This window comes from Piliocolobus tephrosceles, chromosome 9 (assembly GCF_002776525.5).
Source record: "Piliocolobus tephrosceles isolate RC106 chromosome 9, ASM277652v3, whole genome shotgun sequence".
Classification (NCBI taxonomy): Eukaryota; Metazoa; Chordata; class Mammalia; order Primates; family Cercopithecidae; genus Piliocolobus; species Piliocolobus tephrosceles.
The window spans coordinates 116,257,634-116,285,332 of record NC_045442.1 but is presented as its reverse complement, the minus strand read 5'-3'; the positions used below and the strand labels follow the sequence as shown (position 1 = coordinate 116,285,332).

Below are 27,699 nucleotides of genomic sequence, written 5' to 3'. Positions count from 1 at the left end.
ACCACTCTGGCCAACATGGCAAAACCCCATCTGTACTAAAATACAAAAATTAGCCAGCCAGGGTGGCAAGTGCTTGTAATCACAGCTACTCGGGAGGCTGAGGCAAGAGAATTGCTTGAACCCAGGAGGCAGAGGTTCCAGTGAGCCGAGATCGCACCACTGCACTGCAGCCTGGGTGAGAGAACGAGACTCCTCAAGGAAAAACAAACAAGCAAACAAACAAAAACTGCAGTTGTCCTCTCTAACTCTATAAAAATAAAACACAAAATGCTTTTCTAAAAGAACTTTTAAAAATTTTAAATATCTTAAGTTCTGGGTTACATGTGCAGAACGTGCAGTTTTGTTACATAGGTATACACGTGCCCTGGTGGTTTGCTGCATCCATCAACCGGTCACCTACATTAGGTATTTCTCCTAATGTTATCCCTCCCATACCCCCCTACCCCCGACAGGCCCCGGTGTGTGATGTTCCCCTCCCTGTGTCCATGTGATCTCACTGTTCAACTCCCACTTATGAGTGAGAACATGCTTGGTTTTCTGATCTTGTGATAGTTTGCCGAGAATGATGGTTTCCAGCTTCATCCATGTCTCCGCAAAGGACATGAACTCATCCTTTTTCATGGCTGCATAGTATTCCATGGTGTATATGTGCCACATTTTCTTAAAAAGAACTTTAAAGACACCTGGTTTAAGCAAGTACAATTGAGCAAACTATGTAGTTTCAGTATACTCCTAAGTATTACAGTTCATGCTAATAGCAAAAATCTACATGATACATCAAGTTAACAGTGTGCCTCTCCCTCTAAATGTTAGGTCGTGATAGCATTAGGAAGGCTTCAAAAGCAAATATTCCTCATATGCTGTATTCTAAATTCCATATTTTTCTATCAGCTCCTTTGCTTTAGAAATATAGGCACTCATCGCATCTTCCGTCGACAACCCTAGAAAGATACAAACAGGTTATCTCCCTGATTGGTGCATTGGGAAATTAAGAAAGTTTGCCATAAACTTGTGAAAGACTAAAAAACCTTTTTTGAGGTTCCATGCCTCCCATTTGGCTTTGCCTTTTAAATCTAGCATTCCTGGACACTCTGGCAAGAGAAGGAGAGATGCGTTTACAAGTTAACATTTTACTGTGCACTTCTATACACGTTGTTCAAACAGAGTCTATTATATTTTAAGTAATGATATACGATATTATATAATTATATTAATTGTAACATTAATATATTAATATTAATAATATGTAATACCAATATTAATGTCTCCAATTATCGCTTGTTTGTAAAGCCCGTAGAGTTCTTTCAGTTCTCCATCATCTGGTCTTGCTTTCAGCTTCCTCACATCTTCTGCAGCCCTGTCAAAATCAGCCTAAAGGGGGAAAAAAAAGGGAGCATTTTACCACCAAGGAATAGGAACTCAAAGAGCAGGAAGAGGAAGGTTTCAAACAGAAATGAACTTCTGCCGCTCTGGTTCTATCAGAATGATCTTAATTTACTTGAATTCCTAGGAGTTCACCTCTCCTGGGACTTACCTCATATGAAGAACTATAGAAAATTCTTAATACGGAAAATGTTCAGTTTACCTTCCTTTTATTTTTTTATTTTTTTATTTTTTTTCAAGCCAAGGTCTGGCTCTCTCGCCCAGGCTGGACTGCAGTACATTGGCACCGTCTCCACTCACTGCAACTTCTACTCTGGGGCTCAAGCCATTCTCCCACCTCAGCCTCCCAAGCAGCTGGGGCTACAGGTGTGCACCACCAAGCTCAGCTAATTTTTGTATTTTTGTAGAGATGGGATTTTGTCATGTTGACCAGGCTAGTCTTGAACTCCTGACCTCAAGTGATCTGCCCACCTCGGCCTCCGAAAGTGCTGGAGCTACAGGCGTGAGCCACTGCACACCTGGTGAGTTTGCTTTTTCTTTTTCTTTTTTTCTGTTGAGATGGAGTCTCACTCTGTTGCCCAGGCTGGAGTGCCATGGGAAGATCTCGGCTCACTGCAACCTTTGCCTCCTGGGTTCAAGTGATTCTCCTGCCTCAGCCTCCTCAGTAGCTGGGATTACAGGCGCCTGCCACCGTGCCTGGCTAATTTTTGTATTTTCAGTAGAGACGGGGTTTCACCATACTGGCCAGGCTGGTCTTGAAATCCTGACCTCATGATCCACCCGCCTGGGCCTCCCGAAGTGCTGGGATTACAGGTGTGAGCCACCGTGCCTGGCTGCTTTTTTGTTTTTTTTTGACATTATTGATACTCAACGGAGTTTTCTCAACGACCTCACAGATGCGTCCTCCCTCTTCTGCCTCAGTCCTACTTTGCTACATGCAGGGGCTTTGCTACCAGTTAATACCATCGTCTGGAGTGTTTCTCTTCCAGTGCCCTCATGTCTACATTCTTTAATATTAGTATTATTCAGACCTAGTCAGCTTCTGAGGGTAATCAATATTCCTGATTTGGTTGAGTTGCTTGTACACATTCCTTTTCACACTAGACCTAAATTATAAGATTTATTGCAAATGATTTCTAGAAAAGAGGAGTTGCTTAGCCAATTTAGAGCTGATTAGGGAAAACTGTATACCAATATACTTGAGTAGTATGTTTTTAGACTTCCTGGAAACTCTATATACAATGTACTTAAGCCTGGCGTGGTGGCTCATGCCTGTAATCCTGGCACTCTGGGAGGCCGAGGCAGGGGATCACTTGAGGTCAGGAGTTCGAGACCAGCCCGACCAACATAGCAAATCTGTCTCTACTAAAAATACAAAAATTAGCTGGGCATGGTGGCGCACACCTGTAATCCCAGCTGCTCAGGAGGCTGTGGCATAAGAATTACTTGAACCTGGGAAGCGGAGGTTGCAGTGAGCTAAGATAATGCCACTGCACTCTAGCCTGGGCGACAAAGTGAGACTCTGTCTCAAAAAAAAAAAAAAAAAGTACTTACGTAGTAAGGCTTGTCCCGAGTTAACTCTGAAAATGGGGACCTCCCTAACCCTGCAAGACCCTCGGGCTGGCCCAGGGTTCAGCCAGTAGCTGAAATAGACAAGGAAGTCCAGTGTACTCTGGAGCCTGAGGGTTCCCAGATGCTTCATCCCTTTCCCTTTCTAACCTCTTAGTTTATACTCTACGAAAGGCTTCGTGATTATTTTCCTTTATAGATTTTTTAATTAAACTGTGTCTTATGTTATTTTTTAAAACTCAGGATAAGCAGGAATTATCAGTAGGCTGGCTGTCAAACAGGGGAAGTTCAAGGATGTATGCTAGCTGCCCCCACCCCCCACACTTCTTCTCTGATGCCAGAGCTCCCTTTGGATCCAAAGGCCTAGGAGAGAAAGTGGATAGCCCCAGTGTAACCTCAGTACCCCATGGGCTCAGCAGAGTGGCTGGCTCAAGTTTCCTTCCGGCCCCAAAGAGAGGCAGTACTGTGGCAGGTCAGGTCCCCCTGATGGCTCAATAGGCAGGCCTCCATAACAACCGTTTCAGCACTGAGTGGTTACATTAAATATTAAAAACGGAAAGAGCCAGCGCCCTCATATGAAGACTCCAACAAAAGCCCACCAAGAGTTTTGCCCAGGCTCTTCCTGGGGCTTGAGGCATAACAAGATAATGAAGGAATTCTTAGCAGGACCCATTTAGGATTAAACAAGTTTTATGAGGGTCTGAAGAAAATCCCCAGACCTCCACAAACAAGTTTTATTGGGGTCTGAAGGAACTCCCCAAACCTCCATGATTTAGCAGGAAACAAGGGTAATTACTCCAGCACCTGGACCCATCTAGATTAAGGACATTTGCTGAGGCTCCAGAGGAAGGTCTTCAGGACTCAGCCCTTAGTTATAGATTAGAAGTTAGTCACTTAAGGCTTTAGATGAATGCACCCTTACATGCAGACATATAACTTATAAGGCATATAAAGCTCTGGAAACCTCTGTGATTTTGAGTTGGCTTGGCAATCATTTCCAGGCCTTCTCCTTATACCCAGTAACAGAAATCAACTCTCTCCTTTCCCAGTTTATCTGCATCTCATTATTGAGCTGAGAGAATAAGCAGCGCGGCTCTCGGTTTGGTCCAGGAACAGTAGTACATGCAAAACAGTTGTTTTGTGAACAAAATCACCTGTAAGTTGGAGATCACGGTCTTCAGCCTAAATAACCTTGAACATGGCCCATCCTCCTACCCAGTTCCCACAGGGGACTGAGAAGCACGGGGGCATGGAATAAGGGGTGCCTTGTCTTCTGAGTGTCTTCCTAAGAAACTCTTGGCTGCTTTATACTAATGCCATGGTTAAGAACATGGCTCTGGAGCCAGACTGCCTTGGTTGGAATCCCAACTCTATCACTTAAGTGCTGTGTGACCAGGCTGGGAGCAGTGGCTCACGCCTGTAATCCCACCACTTTGGGAGGCCAACGCAGGCGGATCACCTGGAGTTGGGAGTTTGAGACCAGCCTGACCAACATGGAGAAAACTGTCTCTACTAAAAATACAAAATTAGCTGGGCATAGTGACATATGCCTGCAATCCCAGCTACTTGGAAGGCTGAGGCAGGAGAATCACTTGAACCCAGGAGGTGGAGGTTTCAGTGAGCCAAGATCATGCCACTACACTCCAGCCTGGGCGACAGAGCAAGAATGTCTGAAAAAAAAAAAAAAGTACTTGCAATAAAGCAAGACATAAGAAATACTTTTAGTTTATGTTTTAGCAAAGAAAACAAATTCTTTTTATACACTCAGCTTGGTAAGTTGTATAGAAAAAATAAAAACTAGAAAGATGTGTACTAAAAATATGTAAACAGTAATTGCCTCTGATTATTGGCAAGTTATGTAGTTTTAAAATATTTTTGTACTCCGCAAATTTTCTATAATGTGCATGGATTGTGTTTATAATAAGAACAAAATTGAAATGCTACCTGAGTGGCCAGAGCCACTAAAGGGCAAGGCTATTCAGAAGGAGTGTAGGACCTTCCTCTGCAGGTTTACAGGCCATCTCAGGTGTTCTGTTTGCTCTAAAGTCTCATGTTGTTTTCCAATGACAGCAACTAGACTCCTTTTGATGTGCCAAACCTTAATTAGAATTCTAAGCCTTTTTAAAAACCCATATAAGGGCTGGGTGCAGTGGCTCACGTCTGTAATCCCAGTATTTTGGGAGGCTGAGGTAGGTGGATCACTTAAGCTCAGGAGTTCAAGACCAGCCTGGCCAAAATGGTGAAACCTGGTCTCTACTAAAAGCACACAAAAAAAATAGCTGGGCATGGTGCCTCACACCTGTGATCCCAGCTACTCAGGATAGACGGAGGCAGGAGAATAGCTGGAACCCAGGAGCAGAGGTTGCAGAGAGCCAAGATCCTGCTATTGCACTCCAGCCTGGGGGACAGAGTAAGACTCTGTCTCAAAAAAAAAAAAAAAAAAAAAAAAAATCTAAGGAAAGTCCTAGACCCCTCTGCACATTAGAACTAAGCCCTGACACAGTTTCCCGTGCCATTTCAGGGGTCCCCACTCTTTGTCCCTATGCAGGTAGGGAAACCAGTGCTAGAGCAGTGGTCAGCATTATTTGCTCTGTCCAGCCTGTCTAGTTCTGGCACCTCAACACAACACTGGCACCTCAACACTGGCACCTCCTGCCTTAAGGGGCTGTTCTGATGCGCCTTCCTGCAGCAGCCCTTTCCCATCCCAGCCATGATGGACTGGAATACAAACAACATTGGCCTTGGCCAGGATACTCAGGTATGACTTCTAGCTTTGAGGCACACTGCCCTGAGGCTCTACGCAAGAAACAAAGATCCTCTGAGTTGCAGCTTCAGTCGCAAAAAGAGTATCAGCCTCAGGGAGAAGGTGCCAGTGTGTCCGGAATTGGTGGGTTCTTGGTCTTGCTGACTTCAAGAATAAAGCCGTCGACCCTCACGGTGAGTGTTACAGTTCTTAAAGATATTCCTTCTGATGTTTGGACGCGTCTGGAGTTTCTTCCTTCTGGTGGGTTCGTGGTCTCCCTGGTTTCAGAAGTGAACCTGCAGACCTTCGCCGTGAGCGTTACAACTCTTAAGGCGGTGCCTCTGGAGTTGTTCATTCCTCCCGGTGGGTTCGTGGTCTCCCTGGCCTCAGAAGTGAAGCTGCAGACCTTCGTAGTGAGTGTTACAGCTCATAAAGGCAGCATGAACCCAAAGCGTGAGCAAGGGCAAGATTTATTACAAAGAGCGAAAGAACAAAGATGCCAGGGTACAGAAAAAAACCCAAGCAAGTTACTGTTGGCTTGCTCCGGCAGCCTTTTATTCCCTTACCTGGCCCCACCCTCATCCTGCTGATTGGTCCACTTTACAGAGAGCTGATTGGTCTATTTTACAGAGAGCCGATTGCACCGTTTTGACAGGGTGCTGATTGGTGTATTTGCAATCCTCTAGCTAGACAAAAGCTCTCCAAGTACCCCACCAGACTCAGGAGCCCAGCTGGCTTCACCTACTGGATCCCCCATGGGGGCTGCAGGGGGAGCTGCTCACCAGTCTCGAGCTGTGCCTGCACTCCTCAGCCCTTGGGCAGTCCATGGGACCAGACACTGTGGAGCAGGGGGCGGCGCTCGTTGAGGAGGCTCGGGCCCAGCAGGAGCCCACGGCTGCAGGGAGGCCCAGGCATGGCGGGCTGCAGGTCCCGAGCCTGCCTCGCAGGGTGGGGGCTGAGGCCCAGTGACAACTCAAGTGCAGTGCCGGGGGACTGGCACTGCTGGGGAACCTGGGGCACCCTCTGCAGTGCCTCTGAATGCTAACCCCCTAACTGCCTGGGGCCCTGGTGCTGGCCGCTCGGAGTGCGGGGCCAGCTGAGCCCTCGCCCACGCCCACGCCCACACCCGCCGGAACTCACACTGGCCTGTGAGCACCTCGCAGCCCTGGTTCCTGCCGGCGCCTCTCCCTCCACTGTTCCCCGCAAGCAGAGGGAGCCGGCTCCGGCCTGGGACAGCCCAGAGAGGGGCTCCCACAGTGCCCTGGCGGGCTGAAGGGCTCCTCAAGCACTGCCAGAGTGGATGCGGAGGCCGAGGAGGTGCCAAGAGCGAGAGCGAGGGCTGCTAGCACGTTGTCACCTCTCACTAGGGTTAAGGATGATTAAGAATATAATTTTTTTTTTTTTTGAGATAGAGTCTTGCTCTGTAGAGTACAGTGGCACAACCATGGCTCACTGCAACCTCTGCCTCCTGGTTCAAGCAATCCTCCCACCTCAGCCTCCCAAGTCGCTAGGATTACAGGCATGCGCCAACATGCCTGGATAATTTTTTTGTATTTTTAAATAAAGACAGGGTTTTGCCATGTTGGCCAAGCTGGTCTCGAACTCCTGAACTCAAGTGATCTGCATACCTCCGCTTCCCAAAGTGCTGGGATTACAGGCGTGAGCCACCATGCCCGGCCAAGAATGCAAAATATTCTTGATTTGATTCAATGGACTCTGCCCTCCCAGAGCTCATCTCACAGCTCACATAAACAAATCTACTTACTGAACACCTCCGATAGATCAGGCCTTTGCCAGGCAGATGGGCAGGCACAAGGCAGTGTGCTTGAAGGTGCTCATAGCCTGCTGGGAAATGAACAGGGCAACAGGGGCCACATGGGACTTGCTGCAAATAAGGTGCAGCAGTTGCTCTGGGAACACTGGAGGTAGCGCAGAGGGGAAGGTACGGAACGGAAAAAGCTGTCCCTGAGATGAGATGGTGATTGTGCAGGGGGGTTCAGGTCTGCGTTTGTTGGGTGCAGAGGGGCAGTGTGGACAGAAATTACTAGAGTTCAACATAAAGGCTGTGTGGGGTTGCATGAATACTCGTAAATAAATAAACAATAAATAATCACCTTGGCAGCACCCACAGGGCCTCAGGGACTGCTGGCGGGTGGCTGAGCCTGGTCTGAGTCTATTAAGTACATCCTTGTTGGATGGTTAATGAGTGAGCAGACTTTAGGGGGATCAGAAAGTTATCATAGGTGAGATGCAGCTTTAAATATAGAGCTATGAACATTGAATTCCAAAGCATTCTTGTTACCAGGGGAGAGTGCCCAAGTTCTTGGCATTTTTAACAAAAAATTGGAGAAAATGCACAAAGCAAAGAAAGAATGAAGCAACAAAAGCAGAGATTTATTGAAAGTGAAAGTACATTCCACAGGGTGGGAGCAGGCAGAGTACAGGGACTCAAGAGCCCTGTTACAGAATTTTCTGCGCTTAAATACCCTCTAGAGGTTTCCCATTGGTTACTTGGTGTGCATCCTATGTAAATGAAGTAGTAACCTGCAATCAGCGGCTAAAGTGAAGTTACAAAGTTACACTTCTATGCAAATCAAAACTTGGCTCACGATCAGTCTGATTAGTTGGGGAAAGCAACCAATCAGAGGCTGAAGTGAAGTTACAAAGTTACATTCCTATGCAAATATCTGATTGGTTGCAGAAAGCAACCAATCAGAAATACTTTCGATTTTCCATCCGCTACACAGAGAGTGGGGAGGAGGTTGCAAAGGGAGTAGCCTCGGGTCCTTTTATTACATAGGTGTGGAAAGTTGGGGTTTTCCTTTTGATTTAGTTCTAGCAAGTCAGTGTGAATCGGCCTTAGGTTCTCTGCCTCCAGACCCTATTCTCCTGCCTCATTCTGAGAGAAAGGCATCACAGTTTTGCAGTATCCTGTGCTGCTGCAGAGCTGGGCTTGCTACCTTTGGCAGGAACTGCAGCCTCTGCTGAGCTGATTTCTCCTGAGTGGGGTCCTCAGCATCCTGATGGAATGTTTTGTGCATGATCTCCCCCGAGATCTCACCCGAGCTTGAGATTCTGCAAGACAAACTGCCTTAAGGCTACTACTGCCGCTCCCTGGACTCCTTCCTGTTCATGCTTTTGACAGGAGGCCCCCTCGCCCCACCTTTGGCGTAGCAGTTACGCCAGCATCGCTCACACTGGGTACATCCTGGGTGCATCCTTCCATGCTGATTAGGCGGGCTGCTGTGTAAATTATCTTTCACATTTCAGCCTCACTGAAGACAGCCTCTGAGGGTGACTCACCTCATCTGACTTTACTTTCTGCAGCCAAAGAACATGGTCATCCCACATAGGGGGTTGACAAGGTCTTCTCAAGCAATTCTTTCTCATCGCGCAACCCAATTAAGAAGATAAAAAATTCTCACACTCAAGGAACTGCAGGGTTCTTAGGTCACACAAACGTAGGCTAGGGGAAGAGGTTAGTCTTTTTTGCCAATTGTGAAAATCATCAGTCCCCTAGATTTGAAAAGATACATCTTCTGGAGGAAGAAGTCTACTTTTTAGCTTCATTATCTAGGAAAGAAATTTGTCCATTTAGGATAAACATCAGCTCTCCTAAATGCTTTGGTAAGGACGGAAACGTATTGTAATTTTCAAATCAAATCAGGAGGCTATAGCTGAATTAGAAATTCCATTTGTTTTGCTACTCCAATGACAGTCTACTTATTCTTGTATAAATAAATAGAAGACGGGGGACCCTGAACTAGTCACCTTTCCTCTAATTTCCACTCAATGAGTATCTTGGCAGAACACTAGTACCAATATGATCCCTGCACATGCCAGTGAGGTAATAAAGACAGAAGAGGTTTCAATATGTCAGCCAGTTATTACTTGTCATTTTTAAAAGTTACTTTCAGCTGGGCATGGTAGCTCACATCTGTAAACCCGGCACTTTGGGAGGCTGAGGCAGGCGGATCACCTGAGGTCAGGAGTTCAAGACCAGCCTAGCCAACATAGTGAAACCCTGTCTCTACTAAAAAAACAAAAATTAGCCAGCCGTGGCGGCAGGCACCTGTAATCCCTGCTACTAGGAGGCTGAGGCAGGAGAATTGCTTGAATCTGTGAGGTGGAGGTTGCAGTGAGCCAAGATCACGCCGTTGCACTCCAGCCTGGGCAACAGAGCGAGACACCATATCAAAAAAAAGTTACCTTCCTCCAATATTGTTAACATGCAAATGCATTGTTAGTAGATAACATCATGGGTCGATATTAATACTCCTTAGCATACTGCTTTCCTGTGACGTCCCTAAACTCTTAATTCCTCATTGCAAGTATTTCAAAAGCAAACAACAACAAAAAAACCAAAGTACTAAGCTAAAAGGAACCTTGCAGATCTTTCAGGAACTTTTAGAAGAACATTTGGATCATTTTGGGGAGAGTTCAGTATAAACACATAAGTCATGCATAAGAATATTTGAGTCAAGCACAATAGCTCACGCCTGTAATCCCAGCACTTTGGGAGGCTGAGGTGGTAGATCACCTGGGGTCAGGAGTTCGAGACCACCCTACCAACATGGAGAAATTCCATCTCTACTAAAAATACAAAATTAATCAGGTATGGTGGTGCATGCCTGTAATCCCAGTTACTCCGGGGAGGCTGAGGAAAGAGAATCGCTTTAACCCGGAAGGCGGAGGTTGCGATGAGCTGAGATCATGACATTGCACTCCAGCCTCAGCAACAAGAGCGAAACTCCTCTCACACACACACACAAACACAAATAGCCAGGTGTGGTGGCAGGTGTCTGTGGTCCCAGTTACTTGGGAGGCTGAAGTGGCAGGATCACTTGAGCCCAGGAGTTCAAGGCTGCCGTGAGCTGAGATCGCGCCATTGCACTCCAGCCTGGGTGACAGAGTGAGAGCCTGTCTCAAAACAAACAAACAAACTAACTAAATGTTCCACCACAAGCTTATCCTTATTGGACTTTTACCACATGTCAGACATTGTTTTAAATGCTTTATACATATAACTCATTTAATGTATCTCTCCTCCATTTTTAGATAAAGAAACTGAGGCACGGAGAGGGTAACTATGTCACAGGCTAAGTAGACGTGAGGCACAAATTTGAACCCAGATGGCCCTGGAGTATGTATTATAGCTTTACCCAGGATAGCATCTTGCCTGACTGAAATGGTTAAAGAAGTGAGCCACGTTCTATGAAACTTTGTGCGTGTAAAAGATAACATTTTAGAGGCCGGGCGTGGTGGCTCATGCCTGAAATCCCAGCACTTTGGGTGCCCGAGGCGGGTGGATCACTTGAGGTCAGGAGTTGAAGACCAGTCTGGCCAACACAGTGAAACCCCAACTCCAATAAAAATGGAGAAAAATAGCCAGGAGTGGAGGCGCACGCCTGTAATCCCAGCTATTCGGGAGGTTGACATACGAGAATCGCTTGAACTTGGGAGGCGGAGGTTGCGGTGGGCTGAGATTACACCACTGCACTCCAGCCTGGGTGACAGAGGGAGACTCCATCTCAAACAGCCTGGGTGACAGAGTGAGACTCCATCTCAACAACAACAACAACAACAAAAAAAAAAAAAAAAAAAAAAAAAAACACGAAAATTAGCCGGGCGTGGTGGCATGCATCTGTAACCCCAGCTCCTGTGGAGGCTGAGACACGATAATCGCTTGCACCCGGGAGGTGGAGGTTGCAGTGAGCAGAGATAGCACCAACTGCAACTCAGCCTGGGCAACAGAGTGAGACTCTGTCTCAAAAAAGAAAAAAAAATTACATTTTAGAATATTTAATAATGAGAAAATGCTCATATTACTGTGTCAAGTGTAGGAATAAAACCGTATATACACAATAACATCATAGGTATGTGTGTGGATATATGCTACACACATACACACATGAATAAAACATACTAGGACATACTAGGAATTACCCTAGCATGTTAGCAGTGGTTATCACCTGGGTGAAGGAATTATGATTGGATTATTATCAGTAATTATTAGTTTATATTTGTTGTCTTTTCCAAAGTTTTCCACCCTTAAACATTTTTTTCCACATACCTGTAAAACAGTATTTTTAAATCGGAGCCTCACAGATCTCTTCTGCTCAGTATGGCACTAAGAGAGGTCCTGGAGGTCCCAACAAGCGAAGGGGAGGGAGCGGGGGATGAGACCAGGTGATCTCGACTCCCTCTCGGAGACGGAGAGAGGAGGCCCACTCCGTGCTCCTCGGTGCTCGTGCCTTGCCTGGTTTTCCGCTCACGGTCGCTCACCCGGCCCCTGGGGTCCAGAACGGTTGCCCTGGGAGCCCCGGCTCGCCGTCAGCAGGCACAGGTGCGGTCTACAACGCCATCCGGGGCGCTGGGGACGCAGTGGGCGTGTCCCCTGGGTCTCCGCCGACCGCTCCCGGGGCGCCACGCCCACCGCGAGCCCCACTTTAGCACTCCCCTCGCGGAGCGCCCCTCCCGCGTGGCCTCCCCAAGCCCCGGGTACCTGCAGGGCCATGGTGGCGTCGGCCTCGTTGCTGCCGCTGCTGTTGTCCGGTGCTCTGCCCCCCAGGGCGCCCGCGGCTTCTTAAAGGGCCGCGTCTCCGCCAGCCACTGCCATTGGCCCCGCTCCTGGCCCGGCCGCCTCCCATTGGTCGCGGGCGCTGGGGCGAGGCTGGGCTGTGAGCTCCTTGCGCGCCGGGTTGCCGGGGCTGCAAATGGAAAGGCCAAGAGAATAGAATTTAAATGAGTTTCTCCCCGCTCTGGACTCTCTCTTCTATTCTTTCTCAAGAGGGTCTTTGAAGGAAACCCAGAGAGGTCTCCCCAGGGCACAGGCCTCCCCTGGAATGCCTTCTTAAAAAAGAAGAAAGAAAGCGAGAGAGACAGAGAGAGGAAAGAAAGAATATACATATTTATCTAGAGAGACCCCCCAACTCTCCTAAAATATATATGTAATGTTTTTAATTTTTAAAAATGTATATATGTAAATATATATTGACCGGGGGCAGTGGCTCACGCCTGTAATCCCAACACTTTGGGAGGCTGAGGCCGGCAGATCACCTGAGGTCGGGAGTTCGAGACCAGCCTGACCAACATGGAGAAACCTGGTCTCCACTAAAAATACAAAATTAGCCGGGTGTGGTGGCGCATACCTCTAACCCCAGCTACTCGGGAGGCTGAGGCAGGAGAATCTCTTGAACCTGGAAGGTGGAGGTTGCGGTGAGCTGAGATTGCGCCATTGCACTCCAGCCTGGGCAACAAGTGTGAAACTCCGTCTCAAAAAAAAAAAAAAGAATAAATAAATAAATATGCATTTAAAATTTTATACATTAAAAATATAGATTAAAAATATAAATTTTTTCAGAGGTGAGGGGTCTTGCTAGGTATATATATTTTTTCTTTAAAAATTTATATATATAAATTTATATTTAAAATTTTAAAAATCAAAAATTTTATACATTAAAAGTGCAAATTAAAAAATATATATATATATATTTTTAAAGAGAGGTGAGGTTGCCCAGGCTGGTCTTGAACTCCTGACCTCAAGCAATCCTCCCACCTTGGCCTCCTGAAGCACAGGATTCCTTCTTTATACATACTTCTCTCCTGTCCATCATTCCTAGAAACGTGGATGATGAATGCGTCTCCTCCACTCTGCCTCTAGGCGCTGTTTATCATGAGTGAAAGTGGCCTGTGGTTTGTACCTCTTCTCCTCTTTATAAAGCAAAAACACCTAAATTCTGGACACATGCTACAATCAGCCCAACTTGTTTTTCATTATGGTAAAGGCACAGGACTAAAAGCCTATTCAATTTGACCCAGTTTTCCAGGGAAACAAACCGAGTGTCACTCCAAGTCTGAGACACACCGAATAGGATTACATTTCCAAAGGACTGGAACCGAATTGGCTGGTCATATGAGGCGCTAATTTCCGACGCTTTGCTTGAATAGTAGCTTTGATGGAGAAGGGTGACTGGGAGAAAAAAGAAACTCAGTATCGGCAAAGTGACTGAGCTTGAGCATACAACAATGCAACAAGCAACCTTTCAGCTTGTTTTTGCATAAAGCTACATTTAAAAAATATTTGCTTTTTCATGATAATCTTTTTTTTCTCCTCGCAAATATTTTTGTGGTGAAATCAGTGCATCTCCAAGTAAAGGACCAAAAGCGAAATGTTAGAAAAACCTACTGGGCAGTTGTTTGTGTTTGAAGTCCTAGACGATGGGAAAGGCCCCGTGGGGTACTAAGGCTCATGGCAGCTTCAGCACAGCCTGGCCTTCCTCTGGTAGCCTAGCCCTGGCTGCGGGCAGCACCCGGTCCGTGGTGTTTCAGCGGGAAATAATGCACTGAGTGCGGGTATCAGTCCATATCTTCAGCTGAGACATTCTGGAATTATCGTCGCTGTAAGAAACCAGAAGAAAGGAGGGACGGACGCTACATTGTTCTCTGCTTTATTCTCTAAATCCAGAATGTTCTTTTAAGACCTGTTTTGAAAGTATTTTCTTCTCCTGGGTTGCCATTCCCCATCTCATTGCCAGGTCATGTGGGTCTTGTCTCAAGACGCAAGAAGGGGCCAGGCGCGGTGGCTCAGGCCTGTAACCCCAGCACTTTGGGAGGCCGAGGTGGACAGATGACTTGAGGTCAGGAGTTCGAGACCAGTCTGGCCAACATGGCAAAAACTTTTCTTCTAAAACTACAAAAATAAGCTGGGCATGCTGGCAGGCACCTGTATTCCCAGCTACTTGAGAGGCTGAGGCAAGGAGAATTGCTTGAACCTAGGAGCCTGAAGTTGCAGTGAGCCAAGATGGTGCCACTGCTCTCCAGCCTGGGCAACAGAGTGAGACTCTTGTCTCAAAAATAAATAAATAAAGTAAAATAAAATAAAATAAAATAAAAGCCATAGCATGAGTTTCAGAATAGGTTTTTATTTTTCTATTAAAAAAAAAAAAAAACATCCATTGGGATTCTGGTAGGAATTGCATTGAATCTTTAATACTGTCAAGATGAACATTTCTTAACCATGGCAGTGCATTCAATTACCTGGAAAAAAGACACAAACCCCAGTCTGATCCCTATTTCCCACCACCATTTTGATGTAATGGCTGTAGGGTTGGACCCAAGCCTCACGAATGATGCATCCATGGTTTTGCTCCCTTCTCTGCAATGACAATTTAGCTCTCCTCCTCTGAATAATACACGTGGTCCTCCAGGATGGACCAGGTCCTGCTGACCTCTTCAACCACATCTCTCGCTCTGTCCCACAGGCGTGGACGTTCCACCCCGAGTAACTGAAGGACTTCAACTTCCCTTTCTCCAGGCTGGTGGATAGTTGCCACTCCACTGTCTGCAACACCCTTTTTCTTTTCTTTTCCCTCCCTCCCTCTCTCTTTTTCTCTTTCTTTCTTTTCCTTCCTTCCTTCCCCTTCCTTCCTTCCCTCCCTCCCTTCTTTTCTTTCCTTCCTTCCTTTTCTTTTTTTTTTCTTTTCTTTTCTTTCTCTCTCTCTCTCTCTTTCTTCTCTCTCTCTCATTTGTTTTTGAGACGGAGTCTCAATCTATGACCCAGGCTGGAGTTCAGTGGCAAGATCTCGGCTCACTGCAACCTCCACCTCCTGGATTCAAGTGATTCTCCTGCCTCAGCCTCCCTAGTAGCTGGGATTACAGGCGTATGCCACCGTGCCCGGCTAATTTTTGTATTTTTAGTAGAGATAGGGTTTCGCCATGTTGGCCAGGCTGGTTTCGAACTCCTGACCTCAAGTGATCCACCCGCCTTGGCCTCCCAAAGTGTTGGGACTACAGGCGTGAGCCACCACACCTGGCTCTTTTCCCACTTTCTTAACTAGCCAACTCTTAAGACTCAGTCAACATGGCAACACCTCCAGGAAGACTTCGAGACAAGAAATAGCTTTAGTCTGGTCTTCTGGTCTATGAGCCTCTGGCCATCTCTTTCTTCTGTTCTCATTCTTACCTGCCTTCAAAGGGTTTCCGCTCCACTTGGCCTCCCAGCTGTTCAAACAGGCCTATCGCACTCCTGCTCTCGCGTCTCTACCTCAGAATTATCTTCCCATGGTCAGCCTGGCTCAGTGCTTCCACTCCTCTAGGTCTTTGCTCATCTGTCATCTCTCAGGAGGCCTTTTATCACCCATCCTAGCACCCCCTTCCACTCTTCCCTGCTTTTTCGTGGTTTTTTTGTTTCTTTGTTTGTTTGTTTGTTTCTTTCTGAGACAGAGTCTCACTCTATCGCCCAGGCTGGGGTGCAGTGGCATGATCTCGATTCACTGCAAACTCCACCTCCCAGGTTCAAGTGATTCTCCTACCTCAGCCTTCCGAGTACCTGGAATTACAGGTGTGTGCCACCACATCCAGCTAATTTTTGTATTTTTAGTAGAGACCAGGTTTCACCATGTTGGCCAGGCTGGTCTCGAACTCCTTACCTCAAGTGATCCACCTGCCTCAGCTTCCCAAACTGCTGGGATTACAGGCGTGAGCCACCACGACTGGCCTTCCCTGCTTTTTTTCTGTAGCACTTTGAATCATCTGACAACTTATATCGTTTACGTTCTTTGTTTACCGTTTCTCCTCCTTTAGAACTCTGGCTCACTGCTTTATCCTAAACACTAGCAATTCAATGAATATCGTACCTATGGGAAAAGAAGGGGGGTGGGGAAGAAAGGAAGGAAGGGGATAGAAAGGAAGGATTAAAGGTCTTTCAAATTTCCCTATTTTCATAAGACGGCACTGCCAAGACCCCTGACAACCTTGGACATCCCCACATAGCCACATAGCCAAGGCCTGACTGCAGTCTACCCTGAGTCCTGGCCAAACGCCTGGATTTCCCTGGGAGCAAGGTTTCCTTTTTTTTTTTTTTTGATTGAGCGCAGGAGACTTTATTGATGGCACACGACAAGGTGGGGCTCCCTAGGTGTCTCCCTATTCAGGCCGTCTGCGTGGAAACTGTGAGGGGGGAGATTCTCAGTGTGGTGGGGCCTAAGTGGCACAGGGACTCTCCAGCAGTGAGGGCCTCTCTCTTCCTCTCGTGCTCTCGCTGGGTCTGGTGGTCCAGGGGTCTTACTCCTTGGAGGCCATGTGAGCTCTACCACCCTGTTGCTGTAGCCAAACTCATTGTCCTATCAGGAAATGTGCTTGACAAAGTGGTCATTGAGGGCAATGCCAGCTCCAGCATCTAAGGTGAAAGAGTGGGTGTTGCTGTTGAAGTTGGAGGAGACGACCTGGTGCTCGGTGTAGCCCTGGATGCCCTTGAGGGGCCCTCCAAAGCCTGCTTCACCACCTTCCTGATGTCATCCTATTTGGCAGATTTTTCCAGATGGCAGGTCAGGTCCACGACTGACACGATGGCAGTGGGGACACAGAAGGCCATGCTAGGGAGCTTCCCATTCAGCTCAAGGATGACCTTGCCCACAAGGCTTCCCTGTCTTGTAGGAGAGTCTCACAAGGGTGTTTCTCATCTATGTCTCTAGTTGAGACTAGGACTTTCCATCTTCTCCTCCTTTCTCTGCACTCCCTATAAGCTGCTTCACTTTAAGATGGAGCCACAGGCTTCTGTGTAAGTCTAGAACTGCTTGCTGAAGTTTACAGTTTGTTCCTTGACAGAGTGACCCATCACTCATAACACCTGTCATCTGACCTCTGAGACTGGGAATGCTGTCTCACGGGATTAGAGATGCAGGGAGCTGAGATCATGTTGGTCTTGATTTTGCTGTTTTGTGAGGCCTGAGAATTGCTTAACTGCTTGAAACTCCTCACTTTCACCTTGTCTCTGTGGACACAGATATTCTTTGGAGTACTATACAGTTCCAATTAATAGAGCTTTCAATATTCATTTTGTAGCTCATCATTAAAATCCATTCTTAGTAACTGATGTAAAATAACGAATTGTTTACCTAATAACTATTGTTATACATGATACAACACACACACACACACACACACACACACACATACACAGAGAGAGAGAGCTAAGGTCAGAATACCATGGAGGAAAAGAAGAATAGAAGAATCTGGGGTCAATTTCCTTACCTTCTTCTGTTGACAAATTTTCTTGTTGGGACCTTCACTTATTTCATCAAAGGATGGTGGCTAATGATATAATTTATTACTCAGAAGCTTTTCATGTATTTATTTGTTTTGGAAACAGGGTCTCACCATGTTGCCCAAGCTGGAGTGCAGTGATGTGATCATAGCTCATGGTAGGCTCCACCTTCTATGCTCAAGCAATCCTCCAGCCTCAGCCCCAGGAGTAGCTGGGACTACAGGCACACATCACCATGCCTAGCTTTTTTTTTTTTTTTTTTTTTGTAGATACGGGGTTTTGTCATGTTGCCTAGGCTGGTCTTGAACTCCCGGGCTCAAGCAATCCCCCTGCCTCAGCCTCCCAAAATGCTGGGATTACAGGTGTGAGCCACCACAGCCAGCCATCACTCAGAATCTTAAGTCATTGTCAAACAATGGAAAGCATACAAATCAAACAGTAGTCCAATTCTAGAATATAAAAAGAAAGCTCTAATATTCAAAGACCAAACAGATTTTACAGGACTGTCATTACTGTCATTAAAAAGTAAAACTGGCCAGTTGTGGTGGTGCATATCTGTAATACCAGCACTCTGGGAGGCCGAGGTGGGAGCATTACTTTAGCCCAAGAGTTTGAGACCAGCCTGGGCAACATGGTGAGACCCCATCTCTACAAAAAGTACAAAAATTAGCCAGGCATGGTGGCATGCTCCTGTAGTCCCAGCTACTCGGGAGGCTGAGGTGGGAGGATCACTTGTGCTTGGGAGGAGGCCGCAGTGAGCTGAGATGGTGCCATTTAGCCTGGGCAACAGAGCAAGATCCTGTCTCAAAAAAAAAAAAAGATTCTTCAGAATAGGATATCAAATATGTAAAGTAATAATTTGAGAAACATGAAAAAGTGTTATGTGTGAAGAAAATCAGAAGATTGAATCCGTATTATTTTAATGTAAAAGCATGCACATATGTGAAACAAAGTAGAAGGGAACACTAAAGAAAAAATGGCATGATTGGGTCATGGGAGCATGTTTGTTACTTTTTGGTTGTAATGTTTGTGTGATACAAGAGGGAGAGAAATTACTTTCGAAATGTACTTGTTAATTTTAGCAAAATCCTTGTGGAAATTAAACTGCTAGTTTTAAAATAAAACACAAGCACTAAAATAATAGAGGTTATGTTTCATTTTGATTAACTTAGTTTTGCCATGGTTGAGACTGGATTCACCACAGTTCAATTTATCAAGCACTTAACTATGTGTTCCGCACATAATAATCATCTTAGCATAGAGGATCATCTCTTCTAATCCTCACAAGAGATACTATTTTTATCACTTCATAGAGGAGGTTAATAAACTTGTCTAGGTCATAAGATCTTCAGTTGAAGTTAGGATTTCAACTCAGAGCTAAGTAATGTAATGGCTGATGTTTTCCACAGAGAAAATGTAAGCTGAGATGATGCTCAAACTATAAATCTGGAACCTTAGGGGGACAAAAACGTATGGATGTCTCCTTCCTATTACTTTAGCATTTTAATTAGACCCGTGTGTCTCTATTTTTCTTTGGACATGCAAGCTGCTTGCAGTTCATCATAGCGAACTCACACAATTCATTTTATGAAACACAAACCTGTTCGTACAAACTCACTGTCATCTCTTTTTAATCTTACTAATTGCGATAAAAATCACATTGCACTTTACCCTGTGTAACCTCCAATGATCTTTGACCAAAAGCCAAATCTTCTTTGTGTGTGTTTGCTTTATGGACAGTTAAGTTCTACATAGGTACTTAAACATGAAAATTGAAATCATAGAGGCTGGGCACGGTGGCTCATGCCTGTAATCCCAGCACTTTGGAAGGCCGAGGCGGGCGGATCACCTGAGGTCAGGAGTTCGAGACCAGTCTGACTAACATGGTGAAACACCGTCTCTACTAAAAATACAAAAATTAGCTGGGCTGGTGGCCCGTGCCTGTAATCCCAGCTACTCAGGAGGCTGAGGCAGGAGAATCGCTTGAACCCGTGAGGCGGTGGTTGGAGTGAGCCGGGATCACGCTATTGCACTCCAGCCTGGGAAACGAGGGAGAAACTCTGTCTCAAAAATAATAATAATAATAAATAATCATAGAAACTATACCAGAAAATAGGAAACAAAACGAACAGTGAAGAGATTGAGAAAAGGAGGTAGATACGTAGAAGAGGAAAAGGAAGGGGGCCCAAGTGAGGCTGGAAAAACCGGGGAGAAGGAGGGGGCTCATTAGGTCAGAAGCAACCTGCCATCTTCTAAGTTCTGGCCAAGGGCAGATCAACAGATCCAGATTCCTGAGCTTTAAAATGTTATTAGGCTGCTTCATCACTTGTCCCTGACGTTGCAGCGACTCCGATGGTAACTTTAGTCTCCATTGCTTGGAGCAGCCACAGTGTACACCGGACAGGATATTCTGCGCAGCTGTTGCTGAACTCAAGGCAACTCCTACTGCCTTTCTCTTTTCGGGGCTCAAGATTCCTTGCATTATTGCCCATAGGCATGTGTTTTACCCCACACTCCTTCTCCCCTTTATCTTGATTTTCGTGGTGCTGGGGAGTCTGCAGGGATTCCATGGCGACGGGTTCACTGGGACAGGGGCTGGGGTTGTGGGTCCCTGAGGCAAAGCAAATACAGAAAAGCGAATAGAGATAGAGGGTTAAGATTCCAAGGCACTGAAAGGTAGAAACTGGGTTATAAGAGAGAGGGGAGCACAGACGCCCGGAGAGAGCCTGCCCTCGGGATACCACTGGCGGTAGGCTGGCCTCGGAACAACTAGAAGGTCCAAGTACTGAGCATCTGGTTACCCGGGCAACTCGATGGTTTCGCGATACAGACCTCGTGCCTGCGCACTGCCGCTGTAAGGGGCCCGGTCCGGACCCTCCACCCCGGGGCCTAAACTCGAATCTAAAAGATGGGGCCTCGTTGTGTTGTTTCCGGGCCGCGCGACTCTGTGGGCTGCTTTCCCCTTTCCGGAGTAACCTAACACAGGATAACGAAACCTGCAGTGCTCCCAGCGCTTCCGCCCCACCCGGTCGCGTCTGGGAGGCGGGGCCGGGAGGGGAGGGCGCTACGCATGCGCGGCGCAGGCGCACTTGGAGCCGGTGCTGTTGCCCTTAGGTGAAGGCGGATCTGCCATCGTGAGTTCCAGGTGGGCGCGCGGGGCCCACGTAGGGCAGGAGGCCAGCCCCGGGGGGATCGGCCTGGGACTCCACGGAATCTGGAGGCCGAAGCCCGCGCGCACGCAAGGTCTCCACTGCTTCCCCGACGCCTCTTGCGTGGCCGCGGGACCCTCCGCCCTCTCGGTTGGGCTGCCCAGTCCCGGGCCAGGCGTGTGCACCCAGAGCTTCCGCGCCTCTCCTCAGGCTCCTCTGCTGGATTGCAGCGCCTGCTGGGCACCAGGAGTGCAAAGCGAAAACCCCACGCCGGCCCTTCTGTTCTCCACGGTCTCCAAGGAGACACGGACAATAGAACAACACTTTCGTGTGCTACATAGTAAAGCACCAAGGTACTCGATCCAGGGGCGGCGTGTAGTGGGGAGGTGAGCTTTGGGTCGGTCGTCGCCCCTCGGCTACCGGCGGGATCCAGAAACCGGAAGTCATCACCGATACCCTTCTCAACTTTACTCCCAGCTGGTCACTACTGTGTCGGGAGATTCTACCTTCTTTTCCGACTAACATGTATTTCTCTCCAGTCCTTTCTGCGGTGTCTCTAGTGCAGGCCACCGCCATTTCTAACCTGGACGACTCCAGGAGCGTCTTTGCTGCTCAAGGATTCTTCCTTTGCCCGGATCCACAAAGATCTATAACGTCTTTCTAATCATGACGCCTCTGCTTTAGAGGTTAAAGTTGCTTCACGCTGGAAGGCTTGCAAAGGTCTTCATTATCTGGTCCTTACCCACCTTTCCTAGTTTCTCACTGCTTTCTCTAGCATCTCTCCCCCAGCCACATTGAACTTAATTTGAACTTACCTTTTTTTTTTTTTTTGAGACATAGCAGTCACCCAGGCTGGAGTGCAGTGGCGCCATCCTGGCCCACTGCAACCTCCGCCTGCCGGGTTCAAGCGATTCTTCTGCCTCAGCCTCCCGAGTAGCTGGGACTACAGGCGCGCGCCACAACGCCCGGCCGATTTTCGTATTTTTAGTAGAGACGGGTTACCATGTTGGTCAGGCTGGTCTGGATCTCCTGGCCTCAAGTGATGCGCCCGCCTGGGCCTCCCAAAGTGCTGGGATTACAGGCGTGAGCTACCTTGCCAGCCAACTTCTTTCTTTTAATGCTGAGATACCTTTCTTTACTCCATACTCTCTTTGGTTGGCATTGTTTAGATGTAGGTTAAGGGGTCCGGCCGGGCGCCTCTTAGTCCCAGACTAAGTGCTCACGCCTGTAGTCCTAGCACTTTGGGAGGCCGAGGTGGTTGGATCACAAGGTCAGGAGATCGAGACCATCCTAGCCAACATGATGAAACCCCATCTCTACTGAAAATACAAAAATTAGCTGGACATGGTGACGCGCGCCTATACTATAGTCCCAGCTACTAGGGAGGCCGAGGCAGGAGAATCGCTTGAACCCGGGAGGCGGAGGATGCAGTAAGCCGATATTGTGCTACTGCACTTCAGCCTGGCGACAGAACGAGACTCCGTCTCAAAAGGAAAAAAAAAAAAAAAAAAAAAGGCAGTTCATCTGTGAGGACTGCCTTTTCCTACCCCCTCAACTAAGCTAGGCCTCTGCTGGATATTCCCTTAGCATCCTATAGTTCCCTGAACTTAATGTGCATCAGGCTTTATTGTATAATTACCTGCTAATATTTTTTCCTTGTGGACTCTAAGCTCACTGAGGTCTGCGACAAAAAAATACTTAATCTTTATGGCCTGGCACATCCTGGATAATCCAGAAAGGTGGTGCCTGCGGCTAAGGGTGGGAGTGGTATTCCAGGCAGAGGGACTAATGTGTATAGACTTGAAGGTGGGAAAATGCTGGCCTCATTAAATAGTATGTGGTTCGATGTTGAGGTCGTGTGCTTGGTGGGGCCTAAGGAGAAAGAGGCTGGTGGGAGATTGAGATTGGAGGGCCTTTTATGTCACATTAGAGTTTGGGCGGGGCATGATAGCTCATGCCTGCAGCCCAGCACTTTGGGAGGCCGAGGCTGGGGGATTGCCTGAGCCTAGGAGTTGAAAACCAGCCTAGGCAACAAAGCAAGACCCTGTCTCTACGGAGTTGTTTTTTTTTTTTTTTTTTTTGAGACAGAGTCTTACCCCGTTGCCCAGGCTGGAGTGCCGTGGTGTAATTTCGGCTCACTGCAGCCTCTGCCTCCTGGGTTCAAGCGATTCTCATACCTCAGCCACCCAAGTAGCTGGGATTACAGTTGCGCATCACCACACCTAGCTAATTTTTGTATTTTTAGTTTAGACTGGGTTTCACCATATTTGCCAGGCTAGTCTCAAATGCCTGACCTCAAGTGATTCGTCCATCTTGGCCTCTCAAAGTGCTGGGATTACAGGCGTGAGCCACCGTGCCCAGCCTATACAGAAAATTTAAAAATTAAAAAACTTTTCTGGGCTTGGTGGTGTGTGCCTATAATCCCAGCTACTTAGCAGGAGGCTGAGGTGGGAGGATCGCTTGAACCCAAGAGTTCAAGGCTGCAGTGAGCCATGATCAAATGACTGTATTACAGCCAGGTGACAAGGCAAGACTGTCTAGTAGAAAGTGTTTGCCCTTGATCTATAAGCAGCAGAGGCCTCTCGAGACACAGCTCTAACAGGACCTCAGCAAAGCCTATTTTTCTCCCTTTCTCTAAAGCTATAAAATCTTATCTGTCAGTACTTTGCTTCTGGATTATATTGCATGAGATTATGCTTATCCAAACTACTTGGCTCTCTTTACCTCCCTAGCAGATTCTGCAGGTGGGAGAAGTTTATAGCCTGTTTTGCAATCCCTCCGGAGCATGGTTTTAAGTATTTACTCTGTGGTGTTTGGATGCGGAGACATGATCTGACTTGCAGTTGCCAAGAGCTCTGTTCCATCCTATTTGTTTCACCCCTCTGTCACTTATTTCCCTCTTTCTGACCACTTTGAACCTGATGCCAGCCCCTCACAGTCACCACATTGCATCTGGATGAGCCACTTTTCTTCCTGATTCCCTGAGCTCTGGGGAGCATAGAGATAATGGGGTCAGGGGGCAGTGTGGCCACTGTGAAGGAAGCAGCTTAGGCCCCAGAAGTCTCCAGCAGGGGCAGTACCGAGACGACCAGGGTGTGATCTCTCACCCCAAGCAGCTGAATTTGGGTTTTCTGTGGGAAGGTGTCTGGGAAGAGTATCAGAGACCAATAGCGCTCAGGGGGCCCTTCCTCGGGGCTGTCCAGCATGGAAACACCCCGTCCTACACCAGTGGTTCCTGATTCCGGTTCTGAATCACATTCACGGGGGCATTTATTTATTTATTTTGATATGGAGTCTTACTGTCGCCCATGCTGGAGTGCAGTGGCGTGATCTCAGCCAACTGCAACCTCTGCCTCCTGGGTTCAAGAAATTCTCCTGCCTCAACCTCCCGAGTAGCTGGGATTACTGGCAGGCACCACCATGCCTGGCTAATTTTTTTGTATTTTTTAGTAGAGATGGGATTTCAACATATTGGCCAGGCTGGTCTGAAACTCCTGACCTCGTGATCCACCTCCCTCGGGCTCCCAAAATGCTTTGGTTACTGGCATGAGCCACTGCACCCGGCCTAGGGCAGCTTTTTATAAGCACAGATGCCCAGGTCTTATTCCTGAAGATTCCAATTCAGTAGATCTGGGTTGAGGACCAACCATCTGCCTGTTTTAAGAAGCCACAGGTTATTTTTGAGGTGTAGCAAGGATTGAAAGAACAGAAAACTTGGGATTTGGAAAACCAGTTGTGACTCTGGGCAGTGAGTCAGTTTCCTAATGCACACATTGGGGAATTCTATAGGACTGCTGTGAGAAGCAAATAATCCATGGAGACAGTGCTTCATACAGCGATACACTGCTGAGGCACACTTGCCTTCAACATCAGCTGCCAGCCTAGTAAATGGAAGTATAAATGGAAAGGACATAACTTCCTTTTGTTTTGCCAGGTAGGTCCCTGTGATTCTAACTGAGCCCCAGGAAGGAAGGGAAGAAAACAGGGAAGAGAAAGGAATGTGTATTTGCCTCTGGGAAGGATAAACAGGATATGCCCTCTGGACCAGTAGTTTATATTTTCCCCATTAAGCATCCTTCTCATTTTTCCTCAGTGGATTAATATCTTTAAATTTCATTACATTTCCCTAGTCTTCATGAAATTGCCAGCCAGAAAAGTCGGCTTGGGGCCCCCCTAAAAAGGAGGAATGGCCGGGAGTGGTGGCTCACACCTGTAATGCCAGCACTCTGGGAGGCTGAGGTAGGGTAGATCTCCTGAGGTCAGGAGTTCGAGACCGGCCTGGCCAACATGGTGAAACCCCGTCTCTACTAAAATTACAAAAAGTAGCCAGGTGTGGTGTTGGGCGCCGGTAATCCCAGCTACTCCGGAGGCTGTGGCAGGAGAATCACTTGAACCTGAGAGGCAGAGGTTGCAATAAGCCGAGATCATGCCATTGTACTACATTCTGGGCAACAAAAGCGAAACTCCGTCTCAAAACACAAAAAAAGAAGGGGGAGTGTATGCCTGCATACATATCAAATGCTGTAGGAAGGATATTCAAGAAATTTAGGGCCCTGGGAGGTGGGGAGAATGGACATGACAGAATTATTTGAAGTTTTAATCATGAGATGACTGTTCAGTTCTTTAAAATATCACACCTGATTGGTTTTGAATGGCAGAGGCCACCAGAGTCCTTGCAGATTGTGCGCTCTGCGTGGGTGGACATTGTTTACCGTGAGCCCCAGGACCTAGAACGCCACTTGCACACTGGAGGTGCTCAGATCTTTTTTTTTTTTTTTGCAGATAGGGTCAGATGTGTTACTGGGCTGGAGTGCGGTGGCACGATCACGTTCACTGCAGCCTTGACCTCCTGGGCTCAAGTGATCCTCCCACCTCAGCCTCCCAAGTAGCTGGGACTACAGGTACGCCTCACACTTAGCTAATTTATGTATTTTTTTTTTTTTTGTAGAGGGTTTCTCCATGTTGCTCAGAGTGGTCTCGAACTCATGGGCTGAAGTGATCTGTCTACCGCAGCCTCCCAAAATTCTGAGACTGAAGGCATGAGCCACTGTGCCATGCCTAGAATATTTGTCGAATGAATGAATGGAAGCCTAACTAGACAGCATTTTGGAAAACAGTAACAAATTATAAGATTAATACCATACAGTCACTAAAAGGTTAATTATGAACAAGTAGAAACAGAATGTTTTTAATAAATGAAACAAATGGAATTGTACTACGACTGCAATAATTAAAACTTTCACATGTTGCTTATACAGGAATAAAGACAAAATCATATTTTAAAAAAATGGGGAAAATTAAACCCTGGTCATCCATTGTCCTGAGTTTTTTTAAAGGGCCCCAGTAGAGCATTTAAAATGGGGTAAGAAAAATGGAGAAAAATAAAATTACTTAATCTTTAAAAAGAAGACAAGTGTATGCTCACCTAATTGGACTTATATAATGAGGCTTGCTCTAGCTTATCAACAATCAGAATACAGGCTGGGCACAGTGGCTCATGGCTGTAAACCCAGCACTTTGGGAGGCCGAGGCGGGTGGATCACCTGAGGTCAGGAGTTTGAGACCAGCCTGGGCAACATGGTGAAACCCCGTCTCTACTAAAAAAATAGAAAAATTAGCTGGGCTTGGTGGCGGGTGCCTGTAATCCCAGATACTCGGGAGGCTGAGGCAGGAGAATCGCTTGAACCCAGGAGGTGGAGGTTGCAGTGAGCCAAGATTGTGCCATTGCACTCCAGCCTGGGCAACAAGAGTGAAATTCTGTCTCAAAGAAAAAAAAGAGAGTACAACCAAGATACTCTTTAAAGTTATGCAATTGTCACTAACATGAATTTTTTCTGTTGTCATTTTGCTTCTTGGAAGGATTTTTAAAATGGCTGCAGCTCCTCAAGCACCGGGGCGGGGATCTGTCCGTAAGACGAGACCTCTGGTTGTGAAGACGTCGTTGAACAACCCATACACCATCTGCTGGAGCCCTCTGGACAGCGAGGATATGCACTTCATCCTACAGACGCTTGAGGACAGGCTTAAAGCTATTGGACTTCAGAAGATTGAAGATAGGAAGAAAAAGAACAAAACACCTTTTCTGAAAAAAGAAAGCAGAGAGAAATGCAGCATTGCTGTTGATATTAGTGAGGATCTGAAGGAGAAAACAGATGCTAAGCAGCAAGTGTCAGGGTGGACGCCTGCACACGTCAGAAAGCAGCTTGCCATTGGCGTTAACGAAGTTACCAGAGCCCTGGAAAGAAGTGAACTGCTGTTAGTTCTGGTGTGTAAATCAGTCAAGCCTGCCATTATCACCTCACACCTGATTCAGTTAAGCCTCAGCAGAACCGTCCCTGCCTGTCAGGTCCCCCGGCTTAGTGAGAGAATCGCCCCCGTCATTGGCTTAAAATGTGTTCTAGCCTTGGGCTTCAAAAAGAACAACACTGACTTTGTGGACGAAGTAAGAGCCATCATCCCCAGAGTCCCCAGTTTAAGTGTACCATGGCTTCAAGACAGAATTGAAGATTCTGGGGAAAAGTCAGAGACTGAACCTCTGGAAAGCCAAGACAAAGAGCTTCTGGACACGTCATTTGAAGATCTGTCAAAACCTAAGAGAAAGCTTGCTGATGGTCAGCAGGCTTCTGTAACATTACAACCCCTTAAAATAAAGAAACTGATTCCAAACCCTAATAAGAAAAGGAAACCACCCAAAAGTAAAAAAGCTACTCCAAAGTAATCTTGCATCAACTTGCCATGTCATACAGTTTGTGAAAGCACACCTTGTGAAGAAGCCTTGTAACTAATAAAATGAGTTATATTTACATAGA

General features: G+C 47.0%; 3 protein-coding genes and 1 pseudogene across 5 annotated transcripts; 1 reads left to right on the top strand and 3 right to left on the bottom strand.

Annotated features, from left to right (window-relative positions):
- Nucleotides 1-562: 562 nt before the first annotated feature.
- Nucleotides 563-20,702, bottom strand: ACBD7 (acyl-CoA binding domain containing 7). Of its 2 annotated transcripts, none has more exons than XM_023223295.2 (5): nt 20,574-20,702; nt 12,201-12,405; nt 1,254-1,371; nt 1,029-1,091; nt 563-941 (listed from the first exon to the last, which is right to left on the bottom strand). In XM_023223295.2, exons 2-5 carry the CDS (start codon nt 12,210-12,212, stop codon nt 868-870), a joined length of 267 nt encoding a protein of 88 aa, XP_023079063.1. In that variant the 5' UTR covers nt 12,213-12,405; nt 20,574-20,702; the 3' UTR covers nt 563-867. The 2 variants fall into 2 exon arrangements, with proteins under 2 accessions (XP_023079063.1, XP_023079064.1); XM_023223296.1 differs by lacking the exon at nt 20,574-20,702 and adding an exon at nt 12,847-12,907.
- On the bottom strand, nt 16,546-17,905 carry LOC116418923 (annotated as a pseudogene).
- On the bottom strand, nt 19,767-20,580 carry RPP38-DT. The gene is given in 3 exon segments (XM_031936212.1): nt 19,767-19,904; nt 19,906-20,205; nt 20,207-20,580. Coding segments are annotated over 3 exon segments (468 nt in total). The 5' UTR covers nt 20,312-20,580; the 3' UTR covers nt 19,767-19,841.
- RPP38 (ribonuclease P/MRP subunit p38) lies at nt 20,628-27,699 on the top strand. 2 transcript variants are annotated; one of them, XM_023223289.2, is made up of 3 exons: nt 20,831-21,243; nt 25,673-25,791; nt 26,750-27,699. In XM_023223289.2, the coding sequence occupies exon 3, from the start codon at nt 26,760-26,762 to the stop codon at nt 27,606-27,608; it is 849 nt and encodes a 282-aa protein (XP_023079057.1). In that variant the 5' UTR covers nt 20,831-21,243; nt 25,673-25,791; nt 26,750-26,759; the 3' UTR covers nt 27,609-27,699. The 2 variants fall into 2 exon arrangements, with proteins under 2 accessions (XP_023079056.1, XP_023079057.1); XM_023223288.1 differs by lacking the exon at nt 25,673-25,791 and having other exon boundaries at nt 20,628-21,243.